Below are 27,890 nucleotides of genomic sequence, written 5' to 3'. Positions count from 1 at the left end.
TTGGTACCCAAGAAAATATCTTAATTTATTTTAAAATCAGAAAAAAAATCAACTTTTAGGCAGAAGAAAATGTTTGAATATATGGTTATATTTATATCATTAGTCACAACACATACTTTAAAAAATTTTTGTATGGAAAAAGGACCCATGAAAGTCTTCATGAGACCTGACTGTTGTTGAAAGTATTTATTTGAAATATCTTGTAGGAATAAACTACAGAAACAATGTCTTTATTCAAGGGTGCTAGGAAAATGTTAAAATAAGAGAAGCAGTCTTGATCTTCTAAGCCTTAAGCCTCTTATCTTTCTTCTAGCTTCGTCTGTCTACTGAGTTTTCCACTACCACTACCACTTCCATCACAGGACTGGCAGAAGAAAAGGAAGATGCCTACAACTCATCCAGTGAATCTCTGCTGATGCTTTAGTTATGCTGTTTCTAGGGTACTCAGAGTACCTGGTGATGTTCTTTCATTTTTAAGAGTATTGTGCAGTAATCTGCATTTTCTTCATGATTCTCTATCTGCTGATATATTTTTTAAAAGGACAATTTATAAATTCAGAATAAATTTTGTAATACATAGATTATAATATAAATAACTTGGTGTCTGATGCTATTAATGCACAGAAATATATTTTATTTAGCTTTCATCTTGACAAATAAGCCAAACATTTTCATTACTACCTTAAAATAACTGAATACCATCTTTGTGAATATATAATGGTGAATATACACAAACTGAAAGATATTATTGCCTATATCACAATTTTTTGAATAAAAAAGAAAATTATGCAAAGATATTTTCTGTCTTCTAAAGATAGCCATACACTTTGTCTCTTCATTCCTTTACTTACTTTGGAGGTAAGGTTTCAATATCTCTTATTTCCCTGGTTGCTGTCATGGTAAATCCATCAATCACATAAAAATGCTCTTTACCAAAAAGAAGGAGCCCCTCACTGGTATCCAGGCCCTGGACTCGAGCACAACGGTACATGTGTTGGATCTATAAGGAAGTCCATAAACATTCATTAATATAGTATTTTTGTAATGATCAATATTTGTTACACTATTATGGTATCCCTGGAGCTAAGCATATTAAATCAGAGTTTAATTATGTTGAGAAGAATTAGCTTAGATTACAGTCTGATTTGAAACTGACCTGAGTAAAACTAAACAATTCACTCCTACCCATCCACTCATCCACCGGTTCCATCTCTCTCAACATTCTGGGTGTAATTTATGCAGGCCAGGCACATATGTGCTAGCTTCTAAAAGTAAAGAACATTAGATAAGGCTCTGCCCTCATAAAGGGAAACAGACACAGAAAGACTGGCAGGAAAGGGAATTGAGGCATACATGTAAAGAGATTTGAATAGGATTGTGTTTTATGTGAGGCAAGGTGACACAGGGTGAAAATTGCAGGGCCTGCTAATGTAGGGTAAATTTCCAGTTCTGCCAACTTTGAAGACTGGGTTAAGTTTCTTAATTTCTCTGAGCCTCCATGTCTTCTTGTAAATTCTAATTGGCTTGTTAGAATTAAGTGAGATAATGTACACAATCAGGATTTCTCTTCTATACAGTTTATCTTCTTTTTCCATAATACCCCCTGGAAATGGAACTGTAGAATCTGTTACTATTCATTCTCCGCCTGGATTCTGCTCCCTGGAGACTGTGCTATTGCAAAAAGCCAAGCTTGGCAGAAGTTATATTTTCCTCATGGGGGGAGGGTTGCTAAATATCTCAATGTAAGTATTGTTTTCTCTCCAAAGGGTAGTATCTAATTCTTTGTAAAAACTCTTCCTCACTTAAACATAGTTCAACACGAGTCAAGACAAAAATCAGCTATCAAATCAGAGTCCAACAAATGTCAGTTTGAATACACTTCCTGCACTATTAAAACTTAAAGCAACTAGAGCAAAAAATGTACTCATGAGATTAAAATTTAAAAAATGAAAGCATTATAATAGGTTTTCTAAAATATCTAAACATAAGTCAATTTTCATTGCTACATTTGATCAATCCTGAAGTACTTTATTTTTTATTTTTTTTGAGATCTCAGAGTCTCGCTCATTGCCTAGGCTGGAGTGCAGTTGTGTGATCTCGGCTCACTGAAATCTCTGCCTCCTGGGTTCAAGTGATTTTCCTACCTCAGCCACTTGAGTAGCTGGGATTACAGGTGCACGCCACTATGCTGGGCTAATTTTTGTATTTTTAGTAGAGACGGGGTTTCACCATGTTAGCCAGGCTGGTCTCGAACTCCTGCCCTCAGTTGATCCACATGCCTTGCCTTCCAAAGTGCTGGCCTCCAAGAGCCACTGCGCCTGGCCTAATCCTAATGTACTTAATGTACTTTAAAAGTATTTATATTGCAGTATACATATCTATATGCAATACAGGTATACATACATATATATACAAACATATACATATATACACACACAGAAAAAATTTTGTTTCCTAAGTGTACGGCTGGATGAATTTTCAAATGCTAAAAATTTGGTGTGACCAGCATCTACACCAAGAAACAGAATGCTCCTGAGTCCCTAGAAGCCTCTCTTGTGCTCCTTTCATATCTGGTGTACTTTTACAGTTACATGATCTTTTCTTTATGTATTGTCAGTCAATGTTAATTAGGGCATACATTTGAACAGAACTGCTTTGATTGATTATACTCCAATTTTTAGTGACTACTTCTTAGTGGGTAAGATCTCAAAGGTTATACCAAGATCTAAAATGATAGGCAAAAGAACATCCTTTAAAAAGGTGATATTCATGACACATTCAAATCATTCTTTCCCTTTTTATTCAACCAATCATTACTTCATTCAAAGGCTTACTGGGTGTCTATTATGCAACCGGAACTCTGTAAGACAATGAGATAGGAATAAGACAGCTTTTCTATACGGAGCTCAACATCTAGGACAAGAGAAAGATACTGGAACAAGTAATTATGACATGATAATACAGAGTGATACATATAAGGCATTATGAAAGTACAGAGGAAGGGTATCTAACCAAGCCTGAGCTAGCAAAGTCAAAGAAAGCTTCCTATGTTTGATTATTACAAACATCCAGATAAATGTGATTATCATACACAGGATTTAATAGGATAAAGGTTACGCAAGTAAAAGAAAGAGGAGCATTTTGGCAGGAAAAAAACAATATGAGTGACATGTTTGCATGCGTGTCACCTCCTCATCTTATGTTGAAATGTGATCCCCAATGTGGGAGGTGTGGCTTTATGGGAGGTGTCTGTGTCATGGGGATGGGACCTTCACAAATGGCTTGGTGTTGTCCTGGGGGTAATGGGTGAGTCCTCACTCTATCTGTTCACACAAGAGCTCCCTCTCTCACCATGTGACAGGCCTGCTCCTCCTTCATCTTTTGCCATGAGTTAAAGCTTTCTAAGGCCTCACCAGAAGCTGAGCAGATGCTGGTGCCATGCTTGTACAGCTTGCAGAAGTGTTGAGTCAAATAAATCTGTTTTCTTTATAAATTATCCAGCCATAAGTATTCCTTAATAGCAATGCAACATGGACAACCATGATGAGTAAAGTGCCGAGTGGAAAAACACAACATGGTGGTGTAATAACTCCAAGGTGTACCAGGCTGCAGGGGCTCAGGCTACATGACAGAGTCAGTGGAATGTGACTGGAGAGGTCGGCAGCTATTGGAGATTGAGTGAGAAATAGGAAGGTGATATCTTCTGTAAGCGAAGGAGAGCAGGGGCTAAATAATCCAAGGCTGGAGGTGACAGTCCAGATTGGCTGAAGCCACCAGTAGGTGATGCTGGAATTATGGAGATGTAGAAAAATACAAGGCCAGATTACTGAATGGGCTGTCTGCATGGATTTGAAATAGAGAATTATGGCAAAATCTGTGGTATAGAGGAAGACAGAGAATTAGGTGCCAGTTGTTAATACTGTATCTGATGAAACCTTATGCTATTTAAGGTTTCAGAGAAGTGAGAGATGAGAGAAGTAACGTATTGAACCCAAAAGGCAGGCTTAAAGCTGTATTTTATTAAAGAGGCTAAAGCATTTACTTTTCACAACTACCCTATCAACTCATCTTGTCTTAATAATATGTTCTGAAATATTTACAATCCTTACTTCTCAGAAGCACAATACCTTTTCTCCTTCCTCTAACAGGCGCAGTAAGGTAGCATTATCTGTTTTCTCCTCCTCTTCTATGGAGCTGCCCTCGGCAATCTGGTCTTGTAGCTGTTCCTGGTTCTCCTCATCTCCTCCATCAGGTGCAGATCGGGAGCGTTTTAGAGGAGGCTTGACCAAACCTACAATATAACCAAGAGGGCCATGTGGCATTGTAAGAACCACATAGGGAAGCAGTTTAGTCTCATGCAGTTCCTTCTACAGATTTCCAATTTGGGACAATTCTGGAAGGTATAGGGAAGTAGCACATTCAGTGGTTAAGAACATTGTCCTCTGGAGTTAACGACCTTAGAAAATTATTCACCTTTCTGAACCTCAGTTTCTTTACAAAACTGGGACAAGAGCCAGGTGTGAGCAACATAGCAAGACTCTGTGTCTTAAACAACAACAACAACAACAACAAACAGAAAAATCTCGTACAAGTACACTTCTTAGATGATTGTTGGAGGACTAAATTAGGTAATTCATGTAAAGTGCTTAGCATTATGCTTAATACATAATACATTTTCAATAAGGGTCAGGTGATGATGATAACAGAAAGCTATAATAGAAAGAACGGTGTAGCTTAGGTAGGTGTCATTAAGGGTACACCATGAATAAATAATCAACTATTGTCACAAATAAAAATAAAAATAGCAAATTATAAACATGATTATGGCTGGGTGCAGTGGTTCATGCCTATAATCCGAGCACTTTGGGAGGTCAAGGCGGGCAGATCACCTGAGGTCAGGAGTTCAAGACCAGCCTAGGCAACATGGCAAAACCCCATTGCTACTAAAAGTACAAAAATTAGCCAGGTGTGGTGGTGCACACCTGAAGTCCCAGCTAATCAGGAGGCTGAGGTAGGAGAATCACCTGAATCTGGGAGGTAGAGGTGGCAGTGAGCCAAGATCATGCCACTGCACTCCAGCCTGGCTGACACAGCAGATTCTATCTCAAAAAAAGTAAAAAATAAACATGATTATAAGATATGCCACATACTTAGAGGGCTCTTGAAGACTATTTCACAAGGGGCAGTATGGTTTTTCATACATGAATTTGATCAAAATACAGGTCAGAAAGAAAAGAATTCTTTATAATACAAGGACATAATTTAATTTGCAGATTAAGAAAACATTTTACAGGGGGAAGATCCAAGATGGCCACTTAGGAACAGCTTGGAGTTGCAGCTCCCAGTGAAAGCGCAGAGGGTAAGCGGACGTCGCATTTTTATTGTCCATGGATCAGGAGATTCCCAGGTGGAGGAGCCCTACGAGTCACCAGCGCGGCTGTTAAGGCGCGGTTCTTTAGGTCGGCGCGGCTGCTTTGCCCTCTGTGGCTGCTTTGTCCCGGCCGGCGATTCTCTGCACAAAATACATTGGTCCAGGTGCCCTTTTGGCTGGTGATTGGAGCCCCACGAAGTCACCCATACATCTGATTAAAGAGGGGTCTGAACAGGGACCCAGGCCAGGAGATTCCTGGGAAAAAAAAAAGCTTCACGAATCTCAGCGCAGCTGTTTACGCTGGCACAGTGAGTCGCCGCACCGGAAATCACACAGATCTGGGCACTTTTTCAACAGGCGACTGGAACACCTGGGATAGAGTCGACTGTTCAACTAAAAAAGAATAAAAAAGGCTCTGAGGCAGGGAGCCAGGTGATCAGGCTTGGCTGGCCCCACCCCCGCAAAAGAAAGCAATCAGAAACTCTCTGGATTGAGAGTTTCACAGCAAGCGCAGCTGAACCCTGGATAGTCCAGCTCTGTGGGTGAGGGGCATCTGCCATTACCGAGGCACTCCACCACTATGGACGTAGTCCGCCATTGCTGAGGCTGCCTGCCGTTGCCAAGGGAACCGCTGTTGCCAAGGCAACCTGCCATTACAGAGAGAGTCCACCAATACACAGGCAGGCCACCATTGCCGAGGCAGTTCTAACCACACCCATATAAACAGGACTGCAAGGAAGTTCACACAGCAGCTGGGCGGAGCCCACAGCAGCTCAGCAAAGCCTCTGCAGGCAGACAGTGACTAGGCTGCCACCTTGCTGGGCAGGGTAGTCCTGAAAAAATGAAAAAAGGCATCAGCACAATGGAAGCTCATGAATAAAGCCCTAACTCCCTGGGACAGAGCACCTGGGAACAAAAAGTGGTTTATGAGTTCTGCTGCAGCAGACCTAAAAGTACCTGCCCAGCAGCTCTGAATGAAAAATGGAGCTCACAACTCAGCACTTGAGCTCCTATAAAGGACAGACTGTCTCCTCAAGCAGCTCCCTGACCCCTGTATATCTAAAGAGTCACCTCATAAAGGAGAGATCAGACTGACATTTGGCAGGTTTCCTTCTGGGACAAAGATAGCAGAAGAAGAAACTGATAGAAACCCTTACTTTTCTGCAGCTGCTGCAGGTGATCCCCAGGCAAGCAGGGCTTGGAGTGGACCTCAGCAGTCCTACAGCAGAGGGGCCAGACTGTTAGAAGGAAAACTAAACAGAAATAACTTCATCATCAACAAACAGAACATCCACTCAGAGACCCAATCTGAAAGTCACCAACTACAAAGACGACAGATAGATAAATCCATAAAGATGGGACGAAACCAGCGCAAAAGGATGAAAACACCCAAAACCAGAACACATCTCCCCCTACAAGGGATCAAACTACTCACCAGCAAGGGAACAAGGTTGGATGGAGAATGAGTGTGATGAAATGACTGAATCAGGCTTCAGAAGGTGGGTAGTAAGAAACTTCTGTGAGCTAAAAGAACATGTTCCAACCCAATGCAAAGAAACTAAGAACGTTGAAAAAAGATTTGACAAAATGCTAACGAGAATGGACAACTTAGAAAGGAATATAAGTGAATTGATGGGGCTGAAAAACAACACGAGAACTTCACGAAGCATGCACAAGTTTCAACAGCTGCATTGACCAAGCAGAAGAAAGGATATCAGAGGTCGAAGATCAACTCAATGAAATAAAATGGGAAGGCATGATTAGAGAAAAAAGCAGAAAAAGGAATGAACAAAGTCTCCAAGAAATGTGGGACTAGGTGAAACGACCTAATCTACGTTTGATAGGGGTACCTGAATGTGACAAAGAGAATGAATCCAAGCTGGAAAATACTCTTCAGGATATCATCCAGGAAAACTTCCCCAACCTAGCAAGGCAGGCCAATATTCAAGTCCAGGAAATACAGAGAACCACAAAGATATTCCTCACGAAGAGCAACCACAAGGCACATAATCATCAGATTCACCAGGGTTGATATGAAGGAGAAAATGCTAAGGGCAGCCAGAGAGAAAGGTCAGGTTACCCACAAAGGGAACCTCATCAGACTCACAGAAGATATCTCAGCAGAAACCCTACAAGCCAGAAGAGAGTGGGGGCCAATATTCAACATCCTTAAAGAAAAGAACTTTCAACCCAGAATTGCATATCCAGCCAAACTAAGCTTCACAAGTGAAGGAAAAATAAAATCTTTTGCCACCAAGCAAGTACTCAGAGATTTGGTCACCACCAGGCCTGCTTTACAAGAGCTCCTGAAAGAGGGTCTACACATAGAAAGGAACAACCAGTACCAGCCACTCCAAAAACATGCTAAATGGTAAAGAGCATCAACACAATGAAGAATCTGCATCAACTAATGGGCAAATCAGCCAGCTAGCACCAAAATGGTAGTATCAAATTCACACATAACAATATTAACCCTAAATGTAAATGGGCTAAATGCCCCAATCAAAAGACACAGACTGGCAAATTGGATAAAAAGCCAAAACCCATCGGTGTGTTGTATCCAGGAAACCCATCTCACATGCAAAGATACACAAAGGCTCAAAATGAAGGGATGGAGGAAGATTTAACAAGCAAATGGAGAGCAAAAAAAAGCAGGAGTTGCAATTCTCATCTCTGATAAAATAGACTTTAAAGCAACAAAGATCAAAAGAGACAAAGAAGGACATTACGTAATGGTAAAAGGATCAATGCAACAAGAAGAGTTAACGATCCTAAATATATACACACCCAATACAGGAGCACCCAGATACATAAGGCAAATTCTTAATGACTTACAAAGAGACTAAGACTCCCAAACAATAATAGTGGGAGACTTTAACACTCCATTGTCAATATTAGACAGATCAACCAGACACAAAATTAACAAGGATATCCAGGACTTGAACTCAGACCTGGACCAAGCAAACCTAATAGACATTTACAGAACTCGCCACCCCAAATCTACAGAATATACATTCTTCTCAGCACCACATCACACTTACTCTAAAATTGACCACATAATTGGAAGTAAATCACTCCTCAGCAAACACAAAAGAACGGAAATAATAACAAACAGTCTCTCAGACAACAGTGCAATCAAGTTAGAACTCAGAATTCAAAACCTAACTCAGAACCGCACAGCTTCATGGAAACTGAACAACTTGCTCTTTAATGTTGACTGGATAAACAATGAAATGAAGGCAGAAATAAAGATGTTCTTCAAAACCAACGAGAACAAAGACACAACATACCAGAATCTCTGGGATACATTTAAAGCAGTCTCTAGAGGAAAATATATAGCAATAAGTGCCCACATGAGAAGCAAGGAGAGATCAAAAATTGACACCCTATCGTCAAAATTGAAAGAGCTAGTGGAGCAAGATAAAAAAAACTCAAAACCTAGCAGAAGACAAGAAATAGCTAAGATCAGAGCAGAACTGAAGGAGATAGAGACACAAAAAACCCTTCAAAAAAATCAATAAATCCAGGAGCTGGTTTTTCGAAAAGATCAACAAAATAGACCACTAGTCAGATTAATAAAAAAGAAAAGAGAGAATAACCAAATTGATGCAATAAAAAATGATAAAGGGGATATCACCACAGATTCCACAGAAGTTCAAACCATCATCAGAGATTATTACAAACAACTCTAGGCACATAAACTAGTAAACCTGGAAGAAATGGATGAATTCCTGGACACTTGCCTCCTCCAAAGCCTAAACCAGGAAGAAGCCGAAACCCTGAACAGACCCATAACAAGGTCTGAAGTTGAGGCAACAATTAAGAGCCTACCACCCAAAAAAGGCCCAGGTCCAGACGGGTTCACAGCTGAATTCTACCAGACATACAAAGAGGAGCTGGTAGCATTCCTTCTGAAACTATTCCAAATAATCCAAAAAGAGGGAATCCTTCCCAAATCATTTTATGACACCAACATCATCCCGATACCCAAACCCGGCAGAGACTCAACAAGAAAAGAAAACTTCAGGCCAATATCCATGATGAACATAGATGCAAAAATCTTCAATAAACTACTGACAAACCGATTGCAACAGCACATCAAAAAGCTTATCCACCATGATCAAGTAGGCTTCATTCCAGGGATACAAGGCTGGTTCAACATACGCAAGTCTATAAACATAATTCACCACATAAACAGAACCAAAGAAAAAAACCACATGATTATCTCAATTGATGCAGAGAAGGCATTTGACAAAATTCAACAGCCCTTTATGCTAAAAACTCTCAATAAACTAGGTATTAACGGAACATATCTCAAAATAATAAAAGCTATTTATGACAAACCAACAGCCAATATCATACTGAATGGGCAAAAACTGGAAGTATTCCCTTTGAAATCTGGCACTAGAAAAGGATGCCCTCTCTCACCACTCCTATTCAATATAATACTGGAAGTTCTAGCCATAGCAATCAGGCAAGAAAAAGAAATAAAGGGTATTCAAATAGGAAAGGAGGAAGTCAAATTGTCTCTATTTGCAGAAGACATGATTGTATATCTAGAAGACCCCATCGTCTCAGCCCAAAATCTCCTGAAACTGATACGCAAGTTCAGCAAAGTCTCAGAATACAAAATCAACAGGCAAAAATCACAAGCATTCCTGTACACCAATAACAGACTTAAAGAGACCCAAATCAAGAATGAACTGCCATTCACAATTGCTACAAAGAGAATAAAATACCTAGGAATACAAGTAACAAGGAACGTAAAGGACATCTTCAAGGAGAACTACAAGTCACTGCTCAATGAAATAAGAGAGGACACAAACAGATGGAGAAACATTCCATGTTCCTGGTTAGGAAGAATCAACATCATGAAAATGGCCATACTGCCCAAAGTAATTTACAGATTCAACGCTATCCCCATCAAGATACCAATGACCTTCTTCACAGAACTGGAAAAAAACACCTTAAACTTCATATGGGACCAAAAAAGAGCCCGCATAGCCAAGTCAATTCTAAGCAAAAAGAACAAAGAAGGAGGCATCACACTACTGGACTTCCAACTATACTACAAGGCTACAGTAATCAAAATAGCATGGTACTGGTACCAAAACAGAGACATAGACCAATGGAAGAGAACAGAAGCCTCGGAGGCAACACAACTTATCTACAACCATCTGATCTTTGAAAAACCTGACAAAAACAAGCAATGGGGAAAGGATTCCCTGTTTAATAAATGGTGTTGGGAAAACTGGCTAGTCATGTGCAGAAAGCAGAAACTGGACCCCTTCCTGACACCTTACACTAAAATTAACTCCAGATGGATTAAATTCTTAAACATAAGACCTAATACCATAAAAACCCTAGAAGAAAATCTAGGCAAAACCATTCAGGACATAGGCGTAGGCAAGGACTTCATGACAAAAACACCAAAAGCATTGGCAACAAAAGACAAAATAGACAAATGGGACCTAATCAAACTCCACAGCTTCTGCACGGCAAAAGAAACAGTCATTAGAGTCAATGGGCAACCAACAGAATGGGAAAAAATTTTTGCAGTTTACCTATCTGACAAGGGCTGATATCCAGAATTTACAAAGAACTAAAACAGGTTTACAAGAAAAATAGAAACAAGCCCATTCAAAAGTGGGCGAAGGATATGAACAGATACTTTACAAAAGAAGACATACATGAGGCCAACAAACATATGAAAAAAATGCTTATCATCACTGGTCATCAGAGAAATGCAAATCAAAACTACATTGAGATACCATCTCACGCCAGTTAGAATGGCGATCATTAAAAAATCTGGAGACAACAGATGCTGGAGAGGATGTGGAGAAATAGGAGCACTTTTACACTGTTGGTGGGAATGTAAATTAGTTCAACCACTATGGGAAGACAGTGTGGCGATTCCTCAAGGACCTAGAAATAGAAATTCCATTTGACCCAGCAATCCCATTACTGGGTATACATCCAAAGGATTATAAATTGTTCTACTATAAGGACATTTGCACACGAATGTTCATTGCAGCACTGTTTACAATAGCAAAGGCCTGGAACCAACCCAAATGCCCATCGATGATAGACTGGACAGGGAAAATGTGGTATATATACACCATGGAATATTATGCAGCCATCAAAAGCGATGAGTTTGTGTCCTTTGTAGGGACATGGATGAACCTGGAAACCATCATTCTCAGCAAACTGACACAAGAGCAGAAAATCAAACACCACATGTTCTCACTCATAGGCGGGTGTTGAACAATGAGAACACATGGACACAGGGAGGGGAGCACTACACACTGGGGTCTGTTGGGGGAAAATAGGGGAGGGACAGTGGGGGGTGGGGAGTTGGGAAGAGATAGCATGGGGAGAAATGCCAGATATAGGTGATGGGGAAGAAGGCAGCAAATCCCACTGTCACGTGTGTACCTATGCAACAATCTTGCATGTTCTTCACATGTACCCCAAAACCTAAAATGCAATTAAAAAAAACAAAATAAAATAAAATAAATAAAAATAAAAATAAGAAAACATTTTACTACCTACATTTTGACAACTTTTTAATAATCACAGTAGGATAATTAAAATCAGTTGACAGTAACCAGTGAGGATCCAAGGTAAGAGAAGTCCTCAAAATACACTGTAAATCACATATTTTGATTAAATCAATATTCTTTGTGCCATCCAAAGTAACATCATACCTGCCTGTTATAGTTGCTCTAAGCACTTTGGAAAAGCACAAGTCAGCCCGAGTGTTATTCTTTCAATATTACTTACCAGAGGTTTTGCTTTGGCTTGAGAAGAGCATTGTTTTCATATACAAACAAGTATAATAAATAAGCAAGAGAGATCAAATCCTGCGGAGAACATCCACAAAGGGGGAAAGCTTACAGCTGCATTATTATTATTATTATTATTATTTTAGCTGTATTATTTTTAGTTTAATGAATCAAAACCTCCATTTCTATGTCTAGCATAATACCTTGTGTATTTGTGCTTTTAGCTCAATTAGAGATTAGGAAATCAGGCCAGAGAAGTTAAGAGCCAATGACCCAAACACAAATTATCTATCAACTCTGTGGATTATATATTACCTTATATTCAGCAACAGTTTTGGGCCAAATTCAGTAACTGTGCTGGTGCAATGTCAACAAAATTAGAAGGCTTTAATCTCTGTTCAACTCGTAAAAGTTTCAATGCTTTTATGAAAATGTTGGATCAATTATGAAATTTTGAGTAAGTCATAGTCATCACATGAGAAAACAGGTATGTTATAACAACAGGAGAAACTGATCACAATTTAAATAGTGTTTTTTGTTGACACAGTCATATGCTGTCAGTTTCTAAAACAATTTGAAATTAATTTTTATTTATTAAATCATTAAAACTGATGTTTAATTTACCATGTTTGAATTTTAAAACTAACTTTTAATTAAAATCTTAATTTATGCTCTGGGCCTTTATAGAATATGCAGGCTTTTGAATTTGTGTGAATCAGAGGCTTAAAAAGATTAAAACAATGGATTGATTTACACTGTTGAACTGACTGAATCCTCATTCTGTGCTAGTCATGTGTCAAAATTTATTAAGGTTAGAAAAACAATCTCTCTCTTTGAGAAAAACTTGGAAATTAGAGAAAACATACAACAGTGAAAAATCACTGAAACATCTATAAAAGACATGAACAATGTACTATCAGTGAACAGAGGAATTGCAGAAGACTTTAGAGAAGGGTGATTTCATATATGACCAGTGGGTTTAAGACTGAATAGGATGTGTTAAGATAGGGATAATGGAGAAGCTGTAGAAAAGAAGAAAGCATTTCCGGCTGAAGGCACCGTGTGTAAAAATGCAAAATCTGAAAGTCTATGGACACTGTAGTACAATTCAGCAACTACTCGGCTCTTAAAGTTTTGATTTGGGATAATCCCTCTCAACCCATAGAAAAAAAACATTATTCCTTACTACTGGCTAATATGCACTAATGACAAGTTTAGTAGTTATTTTAATTTTATAAATATTTATTTAGTTATTAAGCCATTAACCTAAAATATCAAATGCTGAGACACATGTTCTCAAGACCTCCTGAGGCTGTGTCATGAAAAAATACATATGGATATTAAAAAAAACTATCAAGTGCCATTGAGGATTCTGCAAAATACAGTTAAAAAAAAACATTAAGCCAATGGGCATGTGACATTCATTTGTAGGCAATAAACAAGAGCAAGTCTCTTTAGTTCTGATAAAGAAATCAATCTTTAAGAAGGGTGAGACGGTAAAATATGTATGGATATTTTTGAAGTTGGTCCTACTGTTTACAGTTACTCAAATTTTTGTATGAATTCAAATGCAAGAATCTTCTAAAATCACTTTTAATCAAAATCAAAAAGGTAGGCTGACCTTTGACTTTAGCAATAGTGTCTTCGCCATGCTCTGGTTCTTGCTGAGCAGCTTCGCCTTCTGAACTCTCCACAATGGTGTCCTGGACAATGGCGGGATTGCCAGAGGCCAGTCGCATGTAGTACTCTTTACTGTCATAACTTACGGCTCTTCTGTATCGAGCAGGTTTCTAAGAAATGACAAAAGAAAGTGACTCAGATAACTATCACCAAGGATTAAAACATAATATTCTTGAGGAAAGGTATGGTGTCAAGGTGTGTTACCTTTGTAAAGGGGCTTTTCATAGACTGTATGTATATACAGTAAATCTGCACTTTTGGGTTAAGTTTCTTTATTTTAAAATACCATAGGTTTTTAAAAGACACATGTAAAACAACAGTATTAGCAGTTTTGTTCTTCCTGAAATAATCTCTAGACAAAAAATGTTTATGTGTTAGTGCAGTGTGTCTTCTTTGGTGTATGAGGAAACCTCCCCCTCCAGTAAAGAGAATGCTCACTGTTGAAGAGCATCAAGCTGCAAGGAGCCTATCTAGTCTGTGAGCAGCCCGGTTGCTTCCACCCCAAGTGAAGTAATTAGATCAGGCCTTAAGGTTTATATATTCAGAATAACTGGTGTGAGTGTGTAGTTCAGATACTTGGAGTTGGAGACTCAACTGCCCTATTCTTTCCTATATCCCCAGGTTTCACTGAGAATGGCCAAAACCATCTTCAGATATGTCTGAGAGTCCTGACCGAAAACGGAATAAAAAAGTTTTATGCCAGGTGACAGTCTGGTTAGCTTGCCATTGCAAGCTGCTATCTCCAATTTGCTCATTCTCATGGTCTGTTGTGTAAAGGAATATGATCCATAACCAACTCAACTAAATGAGTTGAGTAAGATCATATAGCAGTCCATTTTGAAGAATAAATTAATTACTTAGAAACACAAGGATTTGATGTTTTAGAACATGATACGTGAACGTTTCCTTTCCTGATAAACCTTTATTCTCAAAACAGGTTTTCCAACTGACTTAAATTGTTTTCCCCCTAAAATCATAGACAATGAGAAACTAACATGTAAAATAGCCTATAAAATTTCAGAGGGAAAAGTTTGTATGTATATAGGTTCCTCAGATCAGAATTAGACCCAGACTATGGATTAATAATTTTAAAAAGATAAAATCTGAAACATGCTTTAAAACCTTCCCCGTTCTAAATATGACTTTACTTTTCTATAAACAAGAATATATAACATTAAAAATTCTACTGTCCACTCTTCAAACTCAGTCAATATGCATCATTTACAAGAATGCCCTTTTCAAGCAATATATATATATATATTTTAAAGTGATTTCCAACTCAAGTGGTAAACAAGTGTCCTTTGGATGGGACATGTAGAATGAGATACTGAGCCAAATTTTATATAAAAAGATAACTAAGTGAAGTCACATTAACCTTCTTTAACGTCAGGTACAGAGCAAGGAAATAAAGGGAGTTGCCAGTGAACTGAGGAATGACATATAGCAAATAGAGACTGAAAATACTACTTGACATAGGAAAGTATTAAAATGATGTAAAATAATATTACAATTTGGAGGATCAATCTGATGGGTAAACAAACAAAACACTGCACTGTTTTTGAAAATGAAGGTAGTAAACTTTGTACCATAAAAATTCTTCTATATGAGGTATGACAAGTATTTTCAACTCAAAATTGCTAATATTTAAAAAGATAAAAGCATAGTTAGTGATGGGCAAGACAATGAATTAATAGATGTGGGACTTAATTACCGACTTCATGTACAGATTTAAACTTGACCTAAGAGAACTTTTCTCTAAATATTTTGAGGCACATTTCTGTGTTCTAAAGAACTACATTTTTAAAAAACTGAATTATATACTTTCATCTTTCTGGAATATAAGAACGATGATTAATTTTTCTACTAATTAAAATAAAATTTTATTTTAAAAAGTGATCAGACACTTTTAGTTTCCATTAGTTCTTTCTGATTGAAGGAAATAATTTTAAAAGAGGAGACATTGTTGAATTCTCAAAATACACACTTCAGTATTTAGAAGAATTAATAAGAGTAACAGAAAAGTTGAAGATGCCAGGTTGCCCATTACTAACATGCCTCATAATTTGTTAGTTTACGTGTGAAGCAGTACACGTTTTTTTAGTGAGAGCAGTGAATACTCAGCCTGTTAGTGAGCAGCATACAAACCCTAAAAAGAGATAATTAGAAAAAGCTGAGAAAGAGTAGAACATTTCTCAGCCCGAATGAAACCAACTGTTCAACTCTAACAAACTTACAGGAAGAACAAATTGAAAGCCAATCTTTTAAGTTAGTCTAGTCTACCATTCACTTAAAAAATCAGAAAAAAACAAAACTATAAGTAGTTTACATTCTTTTACTGTAATTTGTGTTTTACCTTTTGAGGAATATCATCAGGTGTCTCAGGCTGTTTACTTGGGATCTCAGACTGAAAACAGGGTATTAAGTATAGACATCAGAAAAAAAAACATAATGAGGAACACAAAAATAAAAATTTTTTGAGGATTGTATGAAATATGAAAGATGTAGTTACTGAAAGAAAATTAATATGATAGCCTAAGCAGCTTAAATAATCACTTAGCATCTTGTGGTTACTTTCTCACCGATCAAAAGCAGCTTTAAGTAAAACTTAAATACGCCAAATGTCTCAGTGGATTGAACAGGACAAACTCTTACAAATCACACAGACAAAACTTCAGCACAGGCTGCCATTGACTTGGATGATTTACAGGCAACTCTTTACACCATTTCACAAAAACCAAGAAACAAACTTAAAATCAGGATAATAGAACCTAATGCTAGCTAGTATCTTCCATCTTCCTTTCCCTGGGGTTATCCCCAAATCTGTGTTGTAACTGGAGCAAATGGCTAATTTAAACTATCATTTACAATACTCCATACCACAGACATCACTAAGGCATAACCAGTGAAAAGAAAATCCTCCCTTAAAAACACAAGGACTTGCTTACTTCTTTCACTACTTTCACCATCTCAGAAAGGCTGAAAGCGGAAGGTAGACTGCATCATCAGCCCCCAGGTTATAAGTTTTTCTAAAGAGTACTTTTAAAAGAACTAGGTAGTGGCTTTATATTTTATTTTCAGAATAAAATCCTGATTAATAAGAAGGCAATTCTGTTGAGCTGCAGCTTGTGGCTTCATGTAAGCACACAAATAGCTACAGACAATAATGCAACCAAGAACTGCTTCCAAATTTCCTTCCTGTTCACGGTTTATATATGGTGATGATTTCTAGTACCTTTCCCTATAATAAACATGAGGAGGCAAAATGTTTTCACAAATGTTTGCTTCCCAAGGCAAAACAAACAACAGACCACTAGGTATACTTTCGGATACTTCACAAGGTTTTAGTGAATCTTTCTTTTTAAAAGAAAACTTGTAAAAGTGTATCTTATATTGAAAAATAATCTTTAACTTCTAATCAAAGTTCTTTATATTGGTACGGATTTAGATGGTAAAAGTGTAATGTATATATTTGTTAAAACTCACTGACTAGGCCATAATAAAAGAATTTTAGTGACAAAAACAGATCAGGAAATCCAACATTAAAAAAAGAAAAAAAAAATCACTGAATGGTACACTTAAGATTTGTATATTTCAATGTATATAAAATTTCCTTCGGTAAAAAAAAAAAAATAATACTTGTAAACACATATTAAACTCATAATGTGCACATGAAAGTGAAGAAAACTGATTCCTCAACCCACTCTGAAGTTGAAAAAATATACAAATATGTATATATATATTGACACACACACATGTATATACATGTGTCATATATATACATGTGTGTGTGTCTATATATATATATATATATATATATATATATATATAGGACCGGGAGTGGGGGCTCACACCTGTAATCCCAGTACTTTGAGAGGCCGAGGCAGATGGATTGCTTGAGCTCAGGAGTTCAAGACCAGCCTGGGCAATATAGTGAAAGCCCCATCTCTACAAAAAAATAAAAAAGTAGCCTGGCGTGGTAGTGCATGCCGGTAATCCCAGCTACTTGAGGCTCAGGTAAGAGGACTGCTTGAGCCCAGAAGGTCGAGGCTGCAATAAGCCAAGACTGTGTCACTGCACTCCAGCCTGGGCAACCGAGCAAGATCTTGTCTTAAACAAACAAAAAACCAAGAAAGACTATTGGATAAATATGCAACAAATCAATACAACAAAACAGACCAATTACTAATGTCACAGCTAACTGTGACATTCACTATATATACTCCCAGCCAGGATGCAGGCAGCATCTACCAAGCATACCCCCATATTTTTCCTGGCAGCATATGGTACAGTGCTGATTTAATACATATTTGCTCACTGATTGATTAACTGGTTCTTATTTTACTAAAAAGCCCAGCATTCAATAGTAAATATGTTATACCAGTAATTTCAGCAATATTTTGATTTCCTTTTACTTAAAAAAGCATTAAATTATTACTATAATTGTTTACATAGAAACTTATATTTTTCAAAGTCAGAATTTGTAGAAAATAATTTTATAGTTCTTTTTTTTTGAGATGGAGTTTCGTTCTTGTTACCCAGGCTGGAGTGCAATGGCAGGATCTCGGCTCACCGCAACCTCCGCCTCCTGGGTTCAGGCAATTCTCCTGCCTCAGCCTCCTGAGTAGCTGGGATTACAGGCACGCGCCACCATGCCCAGCTGATTTTTTGTATTTTTAGTAGAGACGGGGTTTCACCATGTTGACCAGGATGGTCTCGATTTCTTGACGTCGTGATCCACCCGCCTCAGCCTCCCAAACTGCTGGGATTACAGGCGTGAGCCACCGCGCCCGGCCCTATAGTTCTTTTATTTCAAATTTTCCTATAATGCTGGCAATGAAATTTCCTAACTGATCTGATTAGTTTCTATGAGTCTTGTGACATGCATACAACATATAAAAATATATGTTGAGGCAGCCACAAGAAACTCCCCTAGTTAGAAAAGGAACTGAAAAGTTCATTAGCTTCCTGCCCCTGAGTAACCCCAAATTAATAGGTAGACCTTCACCCTAATGAACTTTGCAAAGAATAGTAAATGTGTATGAGATTATTATTCTGTAAAAATAAGGGAATTACAAAATTAAAGCCTAATATTTAAATATTTTTTAAATGGCAAAATATGCATTATTTTCCTCCCTTAGAATTCAGAAGAACAATCGGATTTTGAATTTGCAGTAAATCCCAGACTTACATCTTACACTATCTATTTCTGTTTAAAATACACAATTATAGTAGAACTCATTATAGCTGTTTTAATTATGAAAATTAGTCCCCGAGGAAGGTCACTGTGTGTAGAGGATAAATCATTTTTATTTGAGAATATAGAATTTTCCATATGTACTTAATTTTTCTCAGGATATTAGTAATTATTATTACTATTTTTATTACAATAATTTTAGTTGATAAACTTTCAATGCTTTAAAGTCTGAGAATGTTCCATATTCTATACACAAACATCCAACTTAAAATCAAGAAATAAAATTCAAAACTTAGACTAGGTAAGCTATTTGCTATACAGTATGTAAGATTATCAAAGTTTAAGAAATACAACTTTAATGAGTAAAACAAAAAAAAACACCTGATTTATTTCTAACAAATCAAATATTTTTAAACAAGAAATTAACTTTTAAATCATCACTGTATTCTTCAGCTTAAGCGACAGGACAAAAAACGGAAATGTTACTGAGAAACGATAATCATTTTAATCAATAAACAAAAGATTAAATCATTTGCCCTTCCACCAGGTCAAGTCTTTTAACCATCAAGAGGCTTCAAAAGCAACTTTTAGGTTGACACAAACCTATTATGTCACAAAAAGTACTTACTATATTAAACATGCATGCAAGGAAGACAACAAATTTATGGAAGTTTAAAGGAAAGAACTGATTGGTCTCTAACTCTAGGAGCCAATATTTTTTAATGTAGATCACGGCAGAGGTGGATTTACTATGAAGCTAAGGTAGCTTAAACTTTAGTGGCCTTCACTTCCATGAGCCACTTTCAAAACCTTGGAAACAAAGCCCTATTAATTTTATATTCATAATTTTGTACTTTTTTTCTTATAGAGGCCTCTCCTAAACTGTATAAACTACACGGCCATAAAATGGATTTGAGGCCATTATAGTGAAGAAGTTTTAGAGTGAGGAAAATTCTATGTAATGTTAAAGAGAAAACAATGGAAAAAAGTCTGTAACAGAGTGCTGCCAGTTTATTCACTCAATATTCATTAAGTATTAGGTACTTCATTAGCCCTAGAGAGACAAAACCTAATATGGAATATATTCACTGTCAATGGATAATGTCACAAAATGGGCAAACATTAGAATCTTTTATTTTTCAAAGTGATTCAACTACTAAGAGACTGTTGAACTGTATTCCCACCTTACTACGCTACTTAGTAGCTGCAGCCAAAAAGGAGGTTTCTTACCTACTCTAGGTTTCAGTTCCTCATCTGTAAAACTGGGAAACAATATTAACTGTACTTCAGAGGGCTGTTAGGAGACTGAAACAAAACACATGCAAACTGCTCTGTAAAGAATCTAGCTCCGGAGTGTCCAATCTTTTAGCTTCCTGGGCCATATTAGAAGAACTGTCTTGGGCCACAGATAAAATACACTAAGACTAACAATAGCTGATGACCTACAAAAAAAAAAGGCAAAAAAAGTCTCATTGTTTTTAAAAAGTTGACGAATTTGTGTTAGGTTGCATCCAAAGCCATCCTGGGCCGCATGTGACCCATGGGCCTAGGATTGGACAAGCTTGATCTGGCTTACTGTGTTTTATAAATATCAGCTCCTCTTTTTTGACTTGATGGTAGAATTCAGTGGGATAATAGATACTACTGCTTTTTGAAAATTTGTTTTTAACATTGCCAGAATGCATATTCCAAAAGATACAAGTGGACATTTAATGGCATTCCAAATTTACAAAAGATGTAAACTACTAAAAACAGAAGAATTATTTCAGCAAATTTCATCATAGCAGACTGACCTTGACCTTGACTTGTGCATGAACTACGCAGCATGAATTCTACATTCTGTAACTGTCTCTCCTTCCTGGCTGCTTTTTCCTTTTATGTGAAAGTATCTCCAACATTTCTTAACTGTCTTATATTTTCCAACATGTAACCCATCTGTTAAAAAAATAAGTTCCATCTCGTGTATACTTATTTATGAGAGCGTCTGTTTTGATTTCACAGGCTGGTGAATTCCTTTGCCTAGGTAAAATGCTGATGATACAAGGTTGTAGGTGTGAACGCTTAATAGGGTACTTTGCTTTTATCTGATACAGAAGTTTAAATATACTTTTGTAAACAAATGACATTATTACAAGGAAGGAAAGGAGTACAGATAAAAATTATCATGATTATTGTAAAAATAATTCAGAAGTATATGCCTCAGTTAAATTCAAACAGTAAGTTGGTCATGTGTTTGGGAGAGAATATTTATATTTTAGTATTCTTGAATGGATTCAGTTTAAATAAGCATTGACTCGATAAGAAATATTTTATCAAATTGCTAATGGCTTAAATTCTCAATAGACTAAAAGATTAAGAATTAAAAGATCATACTGTTAATTTGCTCTTATAAAAGTAAGTGCTAGTAACAGGCTGCAAAAATATGGGTGGATTACCTTTTTTACACAGTGCTCCAGGATTAGAAATTACAGTGCTTTAAGGCACAGTTGCATCAAATATGGCATTCTTGACAGAACTGAATAGCTTTGAGAAAAGTAGAACTTTAGAGAGCTATCTTCTAAAATCTTAATCATTATTAGAAGGAGCTAAGACTCACCTATATTATTATTTAAAAAATTTTTCTGTTAATTGACAAATTAATTAACATATTCAACACCCCAAATACTTAAAAATTTTTGTGCCAAGAATACTTAAAATTTACTCTCTTAGCAATTTTGAAATGAACTATACATTACTATAAATCATAGTCACTATGGAAAGCAACAGATCTCAAAAAATGTATTCCTCCTATTTATCTGAAACTGTACCCTTTGACCAACATCTCTCTTATTCTCCTTGCTTCTCAGCCTCTGGTAACCATCATTCTACTCTTTGTTTCTGAGTCTGATTGTGTTAGATGCCACATACAAGTGAGATAGGTCAAGTAGTATTTGTCCTTCTGTACCTGGCTTATTTCATGTAACATAATGTCCTCCAGGTTTATGCATGTTGCCACAGGCAGGCTTTCCTTCTTTTTTTTTTTTTTTAAGGCTGAATACTATTCCACTATGTATACACAACACATTTTCTTCATCTATTACTCTGCTGATGGACGCTTAGGTTGATGCTAATCTGTGTTAGCATCAGGACTGAGGTTAAGCTAATCAGTGCAAGATAAATGGAGCCAGGGTGTTTGGCAGAGAAACAAGAGGCATTGGAACAATTCAAGCTGCCTCAACTTATATGATCAGAGCTACTTAGAAAGTTCACGTGTTCATAAGGCTTATTCTGGACCAGACACTATTCTAAGTACTTAACTAATTTTAATGAACTAAATCCTCCTAACAGTCCTATGAGGTAGAACTATTATTTGCTCCAATTCAGGCATAACAAAATGAAAACCCAGAGAGGTTTAATACCCCGTAACCCAGCTACAATAGCAAAGTGGCAGAGCCAGGTTTTAAATTTGGGCAGTCAGGCTTTGGTGTCTGTGATCTAAACCACTTCATTATGATGTCTCCTTGTTACACTGTTGCATCTTTTCATTCCACCTCCACTCTGAAGTTATCAATTTAAAAGAGTTTGAATTTTTAAAATTAGCTATTTGAGGTAATCGACCTAACAGAGAAGAAAATGCTTACAAAGGAAAATAAAAACTTGAAAGAGCCACTGTGATCGCCGAATTCTGCATACTCACCGCCACATTTGTCTCTTGTTCAGTTTCTGGCATGTAAGGGTAATGGTTATAAAACATATCGTTTCGCACCATCTTTTTCCTCATCCTGCAGGGCCCTTCTGTCATCTCCAGCATCCACTTGTCGAGGTGGGAGCCGATGGGAGGGCCCCACAGGCCCCGCTCCCGCAGCAGCTCGCACTCGATCTGGCACCACTCTTCTGTCACGTACTTCAGGGCATTCTGCTGACGCTGACAGGAAAGAGTCCAGGTCGGTTTTCAAGCAAAAGCAGGAGTAACAGTAACAAGTCTACAAGTCACTGAAAATCAAGTTATTATTTGGAAACAAACACAATCCACACCATTTCAGTTAACATTATAAAAGTAAAATTACATTTGTTTATGGTTAAAGTAAGCAGCTTTGTTGCAGAAGGTGGACTTCTTACAGCACCAAGTAAATGACAGACGTGTATAGGTTAGAGTATGCAATATGGTGGAACAGAGAGTTGAAAAAAGCTTGTTTTTCTGGCACAGAAAAGATGATAATATTACTATGAAAATATATTGAAACGGTTAGCTCTATGTGAGTTAATAAATACATACGGTAATTTAAGGATACACCGAACTGGAAAATAGCTACCAAAACATGAATAGGGGATATTCTAGGAAATCAGATAAAGAAATAGTGCCAACAGACTTGATTACTGGTGAGCAAGGTAAACATTTCCAAAGATTTTAGATGAAGAATATAAACATCCAGCACTAACAGGGAACTTGATGTTCATATAAAAATCAAAGAGAAAACATTTTCTTCTGGCATCTGAGACAGATCCAAACCATTTTACTTAAATGAAAATTATGACACAGTACAATTCTTCTTATCAAATGACAAATATGTAACATTTCAATAGTAGACAGTGATAACTAACTTGCCCAACGATTCATGGAACGTAAGTATACATAATTTAAATCTAAAAATAAAGACTTCTAAAATATAACTGACAGTAAAGATTACTGAGTGAGTAATTATAATATTACCTATCACAGTAGTACTTATATGTTCTTTGGTTGGGAAACTAAGGATCTAGTGTCACAGCCATAAAATACTAGCAGTTAATCATTCAGAAACCTTTAATAGATCCAAAATAGCTACTCTGGGAATAAAATATTTAAGATAAGCTTTTGAATAATTATGAAATCACCAAGAGAATTTCAATGAATTTTTCACTGACATAATCGCCAAGCACTTGTAGTGCGGTAAAAAATAATTTCATTTAATCTTGCAATTTTTTACAATTTTAAGAGACTTCTCAGAGACTTTGATGCATGTTTTTGCAATCCCCTTGTTAAAAGTCTGAAAAAGAAGGCTCATTCTTACATTTCTATTTTTATTAGGAACAAAGACATGTAACATGTCAGTAGTGAATGTTAAGAGAATTCAGCTTTGCTCATTTTCAGTTTGTTGCTTTTTGAAATGCAGTTTGTTGACAAAAGATTAAAATTTTCTATCCTAAAGTTAGTAGCCAAAGTAGCTGATAGCAGGGATAATTAAAACCATCATCTGATGATGAATGCACTCCAGCCAGTACCTTAAAATGGGCAGAAAGATACCGGGACAAACAGAGACCTTTCACATATAAAAAATGTAAAACAAACCATTATGATGATTATATATCCTTACCTCCTGATATTCCTTATATTGTGTATCTACTAAGTCACGAACAACAGCAATGTGAGTAAACATCCACTGCGAAATCTCCTAACAATGGGTGGAAAAAGAGTCTTAATATTTCACAGATTTTTGAAAAAAAAAAGTTACTCTTGAAATTAATGCTAAACAATTGGTTAAAATTCTGCCAAAAGCACCCAAACAGAAAACAAAATCAAAAAATTTGGAATGAATTACATGATGAATCTAATGGAGGCCTGCGTGATGGACACAGATCTGCAAGCTCTCCCACTCCCCAAACCCCTTCACAGAAGGGCTTGCTGCCCACATTTCTAGGCTGCTGTCAACACCCTCACAGATTGCCTTTGCTGCAGAGGGCTGACAGGGTGCTCCACATCCAACTACTACCTGATCTAGGGGTAACAAGACTCACACATTTCAGCTTAATGAAGGTCAACTCTAAGTGGATATTCTGTCCTCAAAGCTCCACTTAGTTGGGCTGAGGCTGTCACTAGACTAGCACTGCAGCCTGACTTTTCCCTATATCCAGTCCTGCCCTTTTCCCTTCCACAGGTATTGATCCCAAGGGCACCCCCAATATGCATTATGCACACTAAACTCCATCTCAGAGTTTGCTTCATAGGAAACCTGACCTGATGCATGAGATGGCTGACAAACACTATTTCTCTCAGACCCTTTTCATAGCTGCCACTTCAAATCTGGGATGGTGAAGGAAGTAGGATGATGAAGTTAATGCTGGAGGCAGATGAGCTTTTTAAAAACCATCAATCACAGGCATACACAACAAGTTTGTAAAAATTAAAAAAGGCGTGTTTGGCTATTGCCTTAAAATTTATATAATTATCAGTAACAACAATATTGAAAGCTGGAAAAATTGAGAGAAAATTATTGATAGTCTGATCATATATCAATCTCTAAATCTCATCGTGTATCCAGTTATAAAATGGGTATAATGACATAGCACTCACATATAATTTTATCATGATAAAATGAGAGAAATTCCCATAGTCTGGATTACTTCTATCTCTATTTTAAAGCAAAAATACAGAAAAGTTTCATTTCTAATCAATTGCTTGTACATGGTAAGTATATTATATCAAATACTACAACTAAACCTTGGAATATAAATTTCTAATAATACCATCTATAAAACTGAAAAAGTACCTGGGTGGAAAGACTGTGTTTATTAAGACCACTTTCTTTTCGATTTCTTCTTGATCCTGTTAACTTAGAAAGACCAAAGCCACTGCTGACACGGGATAATTTAGATTGTGTGGTGGGCACTAAAGCTTCTCCCCGACTTATGCATTTCTTTTCATGGGCTATGAAAAATTTAAATTAGATTATTTTATAATTTCTCCATGTATTTATGAGTCTTACTTTTAAAACTTTCATATCTGGTTATAAGCTACAATCCTGCAGTGAACAAAAGCAGCACATATTACAGATGCAGATATTACGTTTAGATATCACAAATTAATTTATTGATAGTCTTGTTTAAGGATGATTGCTCACAAACTATTGTATTAGCTGAACTTATAGTTGGTTGAAACCTCACAGCTCTGTAATAATATCCAATTTTATCCAAATAATAATGAGTTTCTGAATTAAAAACAATTCATAATCACCTAATTAAAATCTTTGGTGTTGGGTATACTTCAAAACTTAGAATGTTTGGGATTTTTAAAAGGCGATATAGCTTATACACTGTAGATTATATAATGACACCTGAGAATCTACAGTAATAAGCTATACTTTTAATACATTAATATTACTGCAGCAAAATATATGAATATTCCCATACCAAGTAGGACAAAGAAAGATAAGTTAGGTTCTGCTATGAAGTCAGTTTTGACACCAAATTAATGAAAACATTGGGTTTTCACAGCATTTCGAATTTCAAAATTATAGTTAAGGGATTGTGGATCTGTTGCCATGACAGTGACTATACTAGAGCTCTTTGCAATGTATGATATTCTGAATGCATAAATGCCTGATGTATAACATACCTCAAATATAAAAAAAAATAAATCCAAGAAAAGTAAGATCTCAGTATAATCATTCTAGAATGGTTACGTTATATTGATTTTCATTTCTATTGACTTTATAGTATCTTTTTGGCAATGCTGTAATTACATATTTAAAGTACACCTATATATAATAGCCACATGTAAGTCTCGTGGTCACATGATCTCTGTAGGCCTTACCCAGATGGTTCTGCCAGCACTTCAAGCCAGCTTCTTCAATGAGTGGCCTGGCTATAGCTATGTCCACGTGGCCCCTTTCATTCACAGGCAGAGTTACTTTGAAAAGCTCTTCCAAGACTTGTTTCTTACTATGTATCAGTTCAGTCCAAACTCTGTTGACAGCTTTTATGAGAAGCTGACGCCCTAGTAAACAAACAAAGCAAGCAAATGATCAAAGCACAGTATAGGTTTAGTTTTTATTTTTCTTCATGCTTACAGGTAAAAATTTTGACTACAGTATTTAATTGTAAAAAACGATGCTCATATTGTATCTAGCCCAGTGAAAAGGTTATTCAGATAACTAAAACTGTGGTTGCCTATTTAGAAGATACTAAAAAAATCTTTATATGCACACAAAATAACATTTTTATTTATAAAATTGGAAATTATATATATGTAATTATCTAACTTTTTCTAGATAAAAACTTATCCCTCATTTAAAAGTAATTTTTAGATCTGAATGTTTAAGGTGAATTCAAAACTAAGTTAGTATTTTACACAAATAAAGAAATATTTTGAAAAGAATTTTACTATGAAATTCATTCTTGCTTTGGACTCCTTATTTGTATGCCTGACTCCTCCTCTAGACCTGTCAGCCCTCAACAATCACCTGAGGACCTGTGATAACAAGCTGCTAGTCCCTAACCCCAGGGTTTCTGATTCAGTAGATCAGAGTAGAGCAACAGAATCTGCTTTTCTCCCAAGTTCCCAAATGATATTGATGTTGCTATTCTGAGGACCTTGCTATAAGAACCATAGCAAGGTGAAAATAATCACTACATCCTTGGTGTTTAGGGTTGAAAACATTTTGGTAAAAGAACAAAGAATAAATAAATTCATGGTTTAAATGAAGGACTGAAATTAAAATGAGTGCTGGGCTTCCAAACAATGAAACCACATGTAAAACTATCACAGTATTTCTGGGGAGACAAACACTATGAAGAGTGACTTTTATTTATCACTGAGCATGTGGAAATGAATCAATCCATACAAGACTTCAATGTGCAATGCTTACAGGATCAGAGGGACAACCAGATTAAAACAAAAAAAGGGCCAGGCGTGGTGGCTCACAGCTATAATCCCAGCACTTTGGGAGGCCAAGGCAGGCGGATCACTTGAGGGTGGGAGTTTGAGACCAGCCTGGCCAACATGGTGAAACCCTGTCTCACTAAAAATACAAAAAATTAGCCAGGCGTTGTGATGTGTGCCTGTAGTCAGTTACTCAAGAGGCTGAGACGCTGAGGCATGAGAATAGCAGAACATAACCCGAAA

At 36.8% G+C, this 27,890-nt stretch overlaps 1 protein-coding gene across 10 annotated transcripts in view; it reads right to left on the bottom strand.

The window, feature by feature from the left end:
• Nucleotides 1–27,890, bottom strand: part of WDFY3 (WD repeat and FYVE domain containing 3) — a 296,888-nt gene that overhangs the window by 44,239 nt on the left and 224,759 nt on the right. For 8 of the 10 annotated variants that reach the window (XM_032239698.1, XM_032239700.1, XM_032239705.1 and 5 more), the window contains 8 exons: nt 26,580–26,762; nt 25,537–25,694; nt 24,364–24,441; nt 22,707–22,934; nt 16,190–16,240; nt 13,778–13,946; nt 4,128–4,291; nt 852–1,000 (listed from right to left, as the gene is read on the bottom strand). In XM_032239698.1, coding sequence (XP_032095589.1) covers nt 852–1,000; nt 4,128–4,291; nt 13,778–13,946; nt 16,190–16,240; nt 22,707–22,934; nt 24,364–24,441; nt 25,537–25,694; nt 26,580–26,762 — 1,180 coding nt within the window. The remainder of the gene's footprint in view (nt 1–851; nt 1,001–4,127; nt 4,292–13,777; nt 13,947–16,189; nt 16,241–22,706; nt 22,935–24,363; nt 24,442–25,536; nt 25,695–26,579; nt 26,763–27,890) is intronic. The other 2 variants (XM_032239703.1, XM_032239707.1) reach the window with 1 other exon arrangement.

The sequence above is a fragment of the Sapajus apella genome, unplaced genomic scaffold (assembly GCF_009761245.1).
Source record: "Sapajus apella isolate SASKATOON/1434 unplaced genomic scaffold, GSC_monkey_1.0 scaffold45, whole genome shotgun sequence".
Lineage (NCBI taxonomy): Eukaryota > Metazoa > Chordata > Mammalia > Primates > Cebidae > Sapajus > Sapajus apella.
This window is presented reverse-complemented; position numbering and strand designations above follow the sequence as displayed.